At 37.3% G+C, this 11234-nt stretch overlaps 1 protein-coding gene across 1 annotated transcript; it reads left to right on the plus strand.

Moving 5' to 3' along the window:
- Window positions 1-1054: 1054 nt before the first annotated feature.
- LOC123760175 (uncharacterized) lies at window positions 1055-9312 on the plus strand (the record flags this gene model as incomplete). Its single annotated transcript, XM_069321073.1, has 9 exons — window positions 1055-1319; window positions 1489-1654; window positions 1947-2469; window positions 7113-7199; window positions 7577-7675; window positions 7826-7970; window positions 8236-8430; window positions 8600-8765; window positions 9015-9312. Coding segments are annotated over exons 1-9 (1866 nt in total), but the record flags the coding sequence as incomplete, so codon positions are not given.
- Between the last annotated feature and the right edge of the window lie 1922 nt (window positions 9313-11234).

Below are 11234 nucleotides of genomic sequence, written 5' to 3' on the forward strand. Positions count from 1 at the left end.
TGTGTCTCCGCAGTGCTTGTTGTATTCCAAGATGCTGCCTGTTTTGCCTGTGTTTGGCTACGCTCGTCCAGGGCGATGCAAGCATTCAGGTGAGTTTCTTTCATTATTTATCTCGTGGTAATTACTTCGTGATTTACGCCATTAATAGTGTCTATTGGTTTTGAATTTTAAGTGTCATTCTTTCAACAACGTAAGGCATTATTTATGCGAAACAATTTTAAATGCATACTGAAGTTTACTTTTCTTTTACGAGAGTAGTGGGCATCCATCAGTCTCAGCAGACATATATTTCCATGTAAATTGATTAATCTTTCTTTTATATGAAAACCTTTGGGATTTGTCTAACATCAGTTAGATTTGTATCTAACAGTATATAGGTACCCGTGAAGTCGGGAACTGTGGTGGGTTGTGGCACACAATACCACAAAAATGTAGAGGTTTTATCTAACATGTTGTTTGTGGACAGATGTGGAGTGTTGACGTGTTAAAAAATAACGATGTGATCCGGGAACTAGAAAACGGCGGTTACTTCGATATTTGGGGCGACAATACAACCCACGCCCAGGTAAGTGAACTGTTTGCTGTCAGACAACTTTCTTGCATGAATTGTGTATATACTTGGCCGAAACGTTGTCGTTGCTTCATTTTCATGTGTGTGGTTTTGTAATTTATAGTATATTGGAGGGCCACTCATAATCATGCGTCATCTTTGTAGATTCTGGTAAGCTCGACCTGTAGGAGTACGTTGGTACAGCAGGTGCTGGAGTCCTCAGAGATGAGGTACTGGGTGGAGGTGGAGGATGTGATGAGTCTGGTGCAGCAGGAGCGGATTTTTATGGAGACAACCAAAAACAACAGAGGTAAATACATGCTCGCTCAAATACCCAATTTGCATATGATTGAGAATATAAATAAATTTGATTGATTTAGTAGAATTTACACTGTCCATATATTTCACGTATATGTAAGATGTTTGCTAAGAAACTGTGGAAATCCTCTTTCTTATTGTCATAAATTTAAACAAAACTAGAACAATAGATTTTAATACCTCATACTATATGTTGTTAATGATATATTGCATAAGGTTTACAGTTTTTTATATTATAACCCAACGAATCCCACAGAACATCCGATGGATTGGAACGTCTACCACAATACGGCAGACGTCGAGAAGTTCATAAACTGGGTGAAGGAAATGGGAGGCTGCTTCGTGCAGGTGCTAACGGCAGCCACCACGGAGGAGGGGCGCCAAGTCCTGGTGATTAAAGTCACAGATCCATTCTCCGATGAACCCAAGACAAAGATCTGGATCGAAGCTGGTAAGAGAGAGGAGCTTGTTCGTCCTGAATAGCCAATAGAGTTAGCAATACAGTGTATATAACATATTGCGTATATAACAATTATAAGTAAGATAATAGAGTTAATAATGATAAGTGACAATATAAAATAATAGCTAATTATTTCCCAATCTCTATCCCGTTGTTCCAGGTATCCATGCTCGTGAATGGATCTCTCCTGCCGTCTCTCTGTATATCCTGAACCTTCTGATTACAGACGATTCTTGGCGAGACCTGCTGAAGAGGACGGAGTGGTACATCGTGCCTGTCGTCAACCCGGACGGCTATCATTACTCCTTCACCTCCGAGAGTGCCAGGTCAGTCAACAGTGTACACGATATGCAACACCGTGCAGTGTTCATGCCACACAACCTCGCACAGTGAAGACAGAAGACACAGTGCAGAAGTATTGTAAAACTGCAGAGGTCATAAAGACCCCTGCAGTTTTACAATACACTCTGCACATTATTGCCCAGAAGCGTGTGTATCCCAAGTCGTGACTAGTAATGAGATAATACATATAGCAGTTTATTATGGGAAATAATACCAACCTTTTAGTTTTTAAAAAAAAATTCATTGTCATGATTCTAACATTATTGTTTACTCTAGGCTGTGGAGAAAGAATCGCCAGACCCACCTTGATAGAGGGTGCAAAGGAGTGAGCCTGATCCGTGACATGGACTTGGAATGGAGCTTCAGCACTCCATTCGACCCTTGTAGTGAGACTTACAAAGGCGTCACACCCTTCACTGAACCAGAAACCCGAGGTCTCCAAGCAATCATGGAAACAGTGGGTGGCATTGACCTGTTCATAGCTTTCCGAGGCTATGGCCAGTCTATCGTCTATCCTGTGTTGCGGAATGACATTCCTCCAGCAAACATCCATGAACACGAAGTTCTGGCTATGGTATTTGTTCATGCCGTGAGCTATACGTCTCGTGGACATATCAATTATGAGATAGGCCAATCAGGACCACTGTACGGTCTAACCTCTGAAGACTTGGCACCCGAGGCACAGAATAGGTTCATATATACCATTGATCTCCCTTATAAAGGGAGATATGGACTTCTTCATTCAGAGAGTAATATTAGCAGCACTCTGATGGAGACCACTGCCGGTATCATGTGCATGGTCCGTCATATTACTAACACGGGTCACTGTACCAATCCTTAGTAGCAGCCATATGTATAGTTGGTACATATGGCATATGGTTGGTACTAAGGCAGGAGTTACTCCTGGAATCAACATTATTTATGTAAGTAATTCCTAAATCTGAATTTTAAATCCTAAAATAAAACAATAAAAAATCTACCTGTTTTTATTTAAACTGCTATTAGACAAGTCTAACAAATAAATTTACAACAGTAGGCAGGTATTTAGCTAATGTAACAACCGGTCTTTTTATATAATGATGTTCCACTTGATGTTGTAGTTATTTACATGAATATATGTTTAGTATTTATGTACTTGACTTTATAATAGTGTATCAAAATTTGTTTGAAGCTCAAGTTATCTTTTCTTTAGCCACTGCACATAAGTAGAAGTGTACCTTTACAATAAAGTATATGGAAAGTTTCAAATTTTCCATTTCAATATTTGCTTTCTCAAACCAACAGTAACTATTCTTCATTTAAAAAGAATCGAATTCCCTCACTTCCATTCTGTGGCTTAAGGGAAAAGATGAGGGCCATTTCTGGCATATTGCTATTCAGTGCCGGAATCGTGGATTGAACCATTTTGCGAAAAAGAAGATATATCACTTTATTTATTTATTTATTAAATTTTGCATATACAAGAATGTACATAAGGAATGTGAGGATACAAATATGGTAATTACAGTCTTGTAAAGCAACTAGCACGCGCAGCGTTTCTGGCGTTCCTTTCTTCCAGCAATTGCCCAATTAGCCTAACGTCTATTTTTGGAAAATTGCTTGAATCGACAATTGCAAAAGCCATTCCTCTGCATCTTGAAAAAAGAATAATTAATGACTCACAACGTGGTTTTGCTAACGGCCGTTTGTAACAAATATGCTATCTTCTATTTTATCATAATTCAGTCAGGTATATTAACAATATAATTAGGGTATATTTCACACAAACAGTAGGAGTCTAAGAAGCAAAATGAAGGAGGTGTTACCACTACTGGCAGCTGCTCTTCGCGCACGCATTTAAAAAAAAATTCGTAAGAAATCCATTTCTTAACATAGGGATGAATTTTTTACGACGCTGATGCCAAATAACGGGAAATTTTTTTTACTATATTTAATATTTGGAAAAGTCTCCACATGCACCTTAAAAAACAGAGATAACGGGGGAAAAAAAAATTACGAAGTTCCCATAGCAGGGCAAGCAAAGACAAATCCTAAAGTTTTTTCAGTTAATTCGAACAAAGATTAGTGAGAGGATAGGTCCATTAAAAGTTAACATTGGTCAGATAACAGATAATGACAAAGCGATGAGTAGTATTTTTAATATATATTTTATCTCTGTATTTACTAAAGAGGAACTTAAAACTATGCCTTCAGCCAAACAAGTCTATGTGTGTTGGGACGAGGATAGGTTGACTAGTTTAGCTGTTACCATTGAGGATGTTATTGAGGAAATAGGGAACTCAAACCAAACAAATCCCCAGTGACGGACGAAGAACTTTTAATGGACCTATTCAGGGTGTTTAAAAAATGCAAAAGGGAGCTTTTCGAGCCAGTCTACCATATTTAATAAATCATTTGTCAGACAGAGTGCCGGAGTCATGGAAGGTTGCTAAAGAGGTGACATTTTTTTTTTAAGAAAAGAGATTGATCACTTGCGTAAAACTATCGGCCAATTAGCCTAACGTCTATTGTAGGAAAATTACTAGAATTGATATGCAAATACCATTCGTCTTCATGTAGAAAATATAAATTAATAAATGATTCACAACATGGTTTAACATATGGCCATTCATGTTTAAAAAAAATTTCATCATTTTATTCAAGCTAAGTTAAGGCAGTTGTGAAGTGCGTACCTTGCCTTTAGCAAAGACTCTGATACAGTGCCACATGAAAGACTGATTAAAAAGATAGAGTCTCACGGTATTAAGAGTGCTTTATAAACATGGATTAGGGTATAGCTATAACTAAAGAAATAGAGTGGTAGTGTAAATGGTGTTAATTCAAAATGGAAAAAAGATGTAAGTGTAACTGGAGTGCCCCAGGCTCTGTCCTGGGACCACTGTCATTTAGCACACACACACTATATATATAAATATATATATATATATATATATATATATATATATATATATATATATATATATATATATATATATATATATATATATATATATATATATATATATATATATATATATATATATATATATATATGCGAACAAGCCTGAATGGTCCCCAGGACAATATATATATATATATATATATATATATATATATATATATATATATATATATATATATATATATATATATATATATATATATATATTTTGAGCCACCACTTGAGCTCAAGTGGTGGCTCAAAAGGGCCACCACTTATGGGCTATTCATGCCCGTGCCACCTTTTGGGTGGCTTAATCATGATGGCATTTTAGGTGGCATCAATCAATTTATTTTCACTTGAGAATGAACCATAGTGGTTCGAAACTTTGTGCAATTTGTATAAATAAGTGTAATACATTCTATAGTAATTAACTATTTTTATTCACCTTGAAATAACGAAAATGAGTTTTTTGAGAACTCCTCTTTCAGCTAAGCTCTGATGCTAGGAAAATAATTAGAGGGATAGAAGCCCTAAACCAGATGATAGTAAATACTGAATCTGCGGCCATATTCAATGAGACATGTTTAAAAGAAAACCTGCTGCGAACGCACTCCTCATTCTCATGGTTCTCCTCAACGCATGGTTCATTCTCAAGTGAAAATAAATTGATTGATTGATGCCACCTATAATGCCATCAAGATTAAGCCACCCAAAAGGTGGCACGGGCATGAATAGCCCATAAGTGGTGGCCCTTTTGAGCCATTATTAGTACCAATAGATGATACTGAAGATCTGTTGAGGTGCGACTGCACCCTGCGTGACTGGAGATGTCTCCCATTTCATAAAAAATAAATTGATTGATGAATTCACTTGAACGTGTCCAACGTAGGATGACTAAGTTAATTCCCCAAATTAGAAATCTTTCATATGAAGAAAGATTAACCAAGCTTAAGTTGCATTCACTGGAAAGGCGAAGAGTTAGGGGTGACATGATAGAAGTTTACAAGTGGATGAATGGACATAACAGGGAGGATATTAATAGGGTATTAAAAATATCAACACAAGACAGAACACGAAACAATGGGTATAAATTGGACAAGTTTAGATTTAGGAAAGACTTGGGTAAATACTGGTTCAGTAACAGGGTTGTTGATTTGTGGAACCAATTGCCGTGTAACGTGGTGGAGGTGGGGTCCCTCGATTGTTTCAAGCATGGGTTGGACATGTATATGAGTGGGATTGGGTGGTTATAAATAGGAGCTGCCTCGTATGGGCCAATAGACCTTCTGTAGTTGCCTTTGTTCTTATTTTCAATGTGGAGGTGGGATCCCTCGATTGTTTCAAGCATGGGTTGGACATGTATATGAGTGGGATTGGGTGGTTATAAATAGGAGCTGCCTCGTATAGGCCTTCTGCAGTTGCCTTGTTCTTATGTTATATCCATTCTATAGTACGGCGACCAAAACTGAACTGAATAATCTAAATGGGGCCCTAACCAGAGCAAGATATTACTGAAGAACAATACCAGGTGTCTTGTTACTAACGCTTCGATTAATAAATCCCAGTGTCCTATTTACCTCATTTCGAACATTCATGCATTGATAATTTGGTTTTAAATTCTTACTAATCGTAACACCCAGATCCCTTTCGCAATCAAACTTCGCAATCTCAACACCGTCTAGCTCGTACTTGTAAATTTATCATCATTACCTAGCCTCAGAACTTTACATTTATCAGCATAAAACTGCATCTGCTAATCTTTTGACCATTTCAAAACCCTATTTAGATAAACTTGAAGTGATAGTGAGTCTTCTTTCCTGTTAATTTCCCTACTTACCGATTTTTGTATATGTATGATCTGATGTTCTTAGATTAGATATATAATATGAACGAGTTTTGTTGAATATAAATAAGAGCGGCCTCGTATGGTGGAATACATTCCTTTTTAAGTTTTTTTCATTATTTTGTTTTTATACATATTGGAAATGAGCATATAAAGATATTAAAACATCAGTACCAACTGAAACAAGAAACAATGGATATAAATTGGGAAAGATAGACACAGGAAAATCACTCGAAAATACTGGTTTTGAAATAGTGTGTTTAATCTACTAAAGACATAACTATTAACGTAATAGATGTTGATTCATGTATAATTCAAATTCATATATAAAACACTGCAGCGATCCAATATCCGGTATGATAATTTTTTCCTGAAATCTACTATCACATTTCTAAACCACTATTTACCCAGGTATTTTCTAAATCAAACTTTATCCAATTTACTAACTGCTCTTATATTTACAGCTTTTTTATATTCCTTTTGTTATACCCCTCTCAGTAAATTGAATACTTTAATCATGTTACCCGTTACTCTAGCGGGACCAATTACACCTGTCCCTACAATCTCACCTTTACCGGCCAATATAAGCTGCGACTGGAAGCATAATCTCGCATCTTGTGCTTCTGTGTCTTAGTGTCACCAAGGATTAAAGGTTTAAGTACTTGTGTCTCCGCAGTGCTTGTTGTATTCCAAGATGCTGCCTGTTTTGCCTGTGTTTTGCCTGTGTTTGGCTACGCTCGTCCAGGGCGATGCAAGCATTCAGGTGAGTTTCTTTCATTATTTATCTCGTGGTAATTACTTCGTGATTTACGCCATTAATAGTGTCTATTGGTTTTGAATTTTAAGTGTCATTCTTTCAACAACGTAAGGCATTATTTATGCGAAACAATTTTAAATGCATACTGAAGTTTACTTTTCTTTTACGAGAGTAGTGGGCATCCATCAGTCTCAGCAGACATATATTTCCATGTAAATTGATTAATCTTTCTTTTATATGAAAACCTTTGGGATTTGTCTAACATCAGTTAGATTTGTATCTAACAGTATATAGGTACCCGTGAAGTCGGGAACTGTGGTGGGTTGTGGCACACAATACCACAAAAATGTAGAGGTTTCATCTAACATGTTGTTTGTGGACAGATGTGGAGTGTTGACGTGTTAAAAAATAACGATGTGATCCGGGAACTAGAAAACGGCGGTTACTTCGATATTTGGGGCGACAATACAACCCACGCCCAGGTAAGTGAACTGTTTGCTGTCAGACAACTTTCTTGCATGAATTGTGTATATACTTGGCCGAAACGTTGTCGTTGCTTCATTTTCATGTGTGTGGTTTTGTAATTTATAGTATATTGGAGGGCCACTCATAATCATGCGTCATCTTTGTAGATTCTGGTAAGCTCGACCTGTAGGAGTACGTTGGTACAGCAGGTGCTGGAGTCCTCAGAGATGAGGTACTGGGTGGAGGTGGAGGATGTGATGAGTCTGGTGCAGCAGGAGCGGATTTTTATGGAGACAACCAAAAACAACAGAGGTAAATACATGCTCGCTCAAATACCCAATTTGCATATGATTGAGAATATAAATAAATTTGATTGATTTAGTAGAATTTACACTGTCCATATATTTCACGTATATGTAAGATGTTTGCTAAGAAACTGTGGAAATCCTCTTTCTTATTGTCATAAATTTAAACAAAACTAGAACAATAGATTTTAATACCTCATACTATATGTTGTTAATGATATATTGCATAAGGTTTACAGTTTTTTTATATTATAACCCAACGAATCCCACAGAACATCCGATGGATTGGAACGTCTACCACAATACGGCAGACGTCGAGAAGTTCATAAACTGGGTGAAGGAAATGGGAGGCTGCTTCGTGCAGGTGCTAACGGCAGCCACCACGGAGGAGGGGCGCCAAGTCCTGGTGATTAAAGTCACAGATCCATTCTCCGATGAACCCAAGACAAAGATCTGGATCGAAGCTGGTAAGAGAGAGGAGCTTGTTCGTCCTGAATAGCCAATAGAGTTAGCAATACAGTGTATATAACATATTGCGTATATAACAATTATAAGTAAGATAATAGAGTTAATAATGATAAGTGACAATATAAAATAATAGCTAATTATTTCCCAATCTCTATCCCGTTGTTCCAGGTATCCATGCTCGTGAATGGATCTCTCCTGCCGTCTCTCTGTATATCCTGAACCTTCTGATTACAGACGATTCTTGGCGAGACCTGCTGAAGAGGACGGAGTGGTACATCGTGCCTGTCGTCAACCCGGACGGCTATCATTACTCCTTCACCTCCGAGAGTGCCAGGTCAGTCAACAGTGTACACGATATGCAACACCGTGCAGTGTTCATGCCACACAACCTCGCACAGTGAAGACAGAAGACACAGTGCAGAAGTATTGTAAAACTGCAGGGGTCATAAAGACCCCTGCAGTTTTAAGTCGTGACTAGTAATGAGATAATACATATAGCAGTTTATTATGGGAAATAATACCAACCTTTTAGTTTTTAAAAAAAAATTCATTGTCATGATTCTAACATTATTGTTTACTCTAGGCTGTGGAGAAAGAATCGCCAGACCCACCTTGATAGAGGGTGCAAAGGAGTGAGCCTGATCCGTGACATGGACTTGGAATGGAGCTTCAGCACTCCATTCGACCCTTGTAGTGAGACTTACAAAGGCGTCACACCCTTCACTGAACCAGAAACCCGAGGTCTCCAAGCAATCATGGAAACAGTGGGTGGCATTGACCTGTTCATAGCTTTCCGAGGCTATGGCCAGTCTATCGTTTATCCTGTGTTGCGGAATGACATTCCTCCAGCAAACATCCATGAACACGAAGTTCTGGCTATGGTATTTGTTCATGCCGTGAGCTATACGTCTCGGACATATCAATTATGAGATAGGCCAATCAGGACCACTGTACGGTCTAACCTCTGAAGACTTGGCACCCGAGGCACAGAATAGGTTCATATATACCATTGATCTCCCTTATAAAGGGAGATATGGACTTCTTCATTCAGAGAGTAATATTAGCAGCACTCTGATGGAGACCACTGCCGGTATCATGTGCATGGTCCGTCATATTACTAACACGGGTCACTGTACCAATCCTTAGTAGCAGCCATATGTATAGTTGGTACATATGGCATATGGTTGGTACTAAGGCAGGAGTTACTCCTGGAACCAACATTATTTATGTAAGTAATTCCTAAATCTGAATTTTAAATCCTAAAATAAAACAATAAAAAAATCTACCTGTTTTTATTTAAACTGCTATTAGACAAGTCTAACAAATAAATTTACAACAGTAGGCAGGTATTTAGCTAATGTAACAACCGGTCTTTTTATATAATGATGTTCCACTTGATGTTGTAGTTATTTACATGAATATATGTTTAGTATTTATGTACTTGACTTTATAATAGTGTATCAAAATTAGTTTGAAGCTCAAGTTATCTTTTCTTTAGCCACTGCACATAAGTAGAAGTGTACCTTTACAATAAAGTATATGGAAAGTTTCAAATTTTCCATTTCAATATTTGCTTTCTCAAACCAACAGTAACTATTCTTCATTTAAAAAGAATCGAATTCCCTCACTTCCATTCTGTGGCTTAAGGGAAAAGATGAGGGCCATTTCTGGCATATTGCTATTCAGTGCCGGAATCGTGGATTGAACCATTTTGCGAAAAAGAAGATATATCACTTTATTTATTTATTTATTAAATTTTGCATATACAAGAATGTACATAAGGAATGTTAGGATACAAATATGGTAATTACAGTCTTGTAAAGCAACTAGCACGCGCAGCGTTTCTGGCGTTCCTTTCTTCCAGCAATTGCCCAATTAGCCTAACGTCTATTTTTGGAAAATTGCTTGAATCGACAATTGCAAAAGCCATTCCTCTGCATCTTGAAAAAAGAATAATTAATGACTCACAACGTGGTTTTGCTAACGGCCGTTTGTAACAAATATGCTATCTTCTATTTTATCATAATTCAGTCAGGTATATTAACAATATAATTAGGGTATATTTCACACAAACAGTAGGAGTCTAAGAAGCAAAATGAAGGAGGTGTTACCACTACTGGCAGCTGCTCTTCGCGCACGCATTTAAAAAAAAATTCGTAAGAAATCCATTTCTTAACATATAGGGATGAATTTTTTACGACGCTGATGCCAAATAACGGGAATTTTTTTTTACTATATTTAATATTTGGAAAAGTCTCCACATGCACCTTAAAAAACAGAGATAACGGGGAAAAAAAAATTACGAAGTTCCCATAGCAGGGCAAGCAAAGACAAATCCTAAAGTTTTTTTCAGTTAATTCGAACAAAGATTAGTGAGAGGATAGGTCCATTAAAAGTTAACATTGGTCAGATAACAGATAATGACAAAGCGATGAGTAGTATTTTTAATATATATTTTATCTCTGTATTTACTAAAGAGGAACTTAAAACTATGCCTTCAGCCAAACAAGTCTATGTGTGTTGGGACGAGGATAGGTTGACTAGTTTAGCTGTTACCATTGAGGATGTTATTGAGGAAATAGGGAACTCAAACCAAACAAATCCCCAGTGACGGACGAAGAACTTTTAATGGACCTATTCAGGGTGTTTAAAAAATGCAAAAGGGAGCTTTTCGAGCCAGTCTACCATATTTAATAAATCATTTGTCAGACAGAGTGCCGGAGTCATGGAAGGTTGCTAAAGAGGTGACATTTTTTTTAAGAAAAGAGATTGATCACTTGCGTAAAACTATCGGCCAATTAGC

The sequence above is a fragment of the Procambarus clarkii genome, unplaced genomic scaffold (genome assembly GCF_040958095.1).
Source record: "Procambarus clarkii isolate CNS0578487 unplaced genomic scaffold, FALCON_Pclarkii_2.0 HiC_scaffold_2211, whole genome shotgun sequence".
Taxonomy (NCBI): domain Eukaryota; kingdom Metazoa; phylum Arthropoda; class Malacostraca; order Decapoda; family Cambaridae; genus Procambarus; species Procambarus clarkii.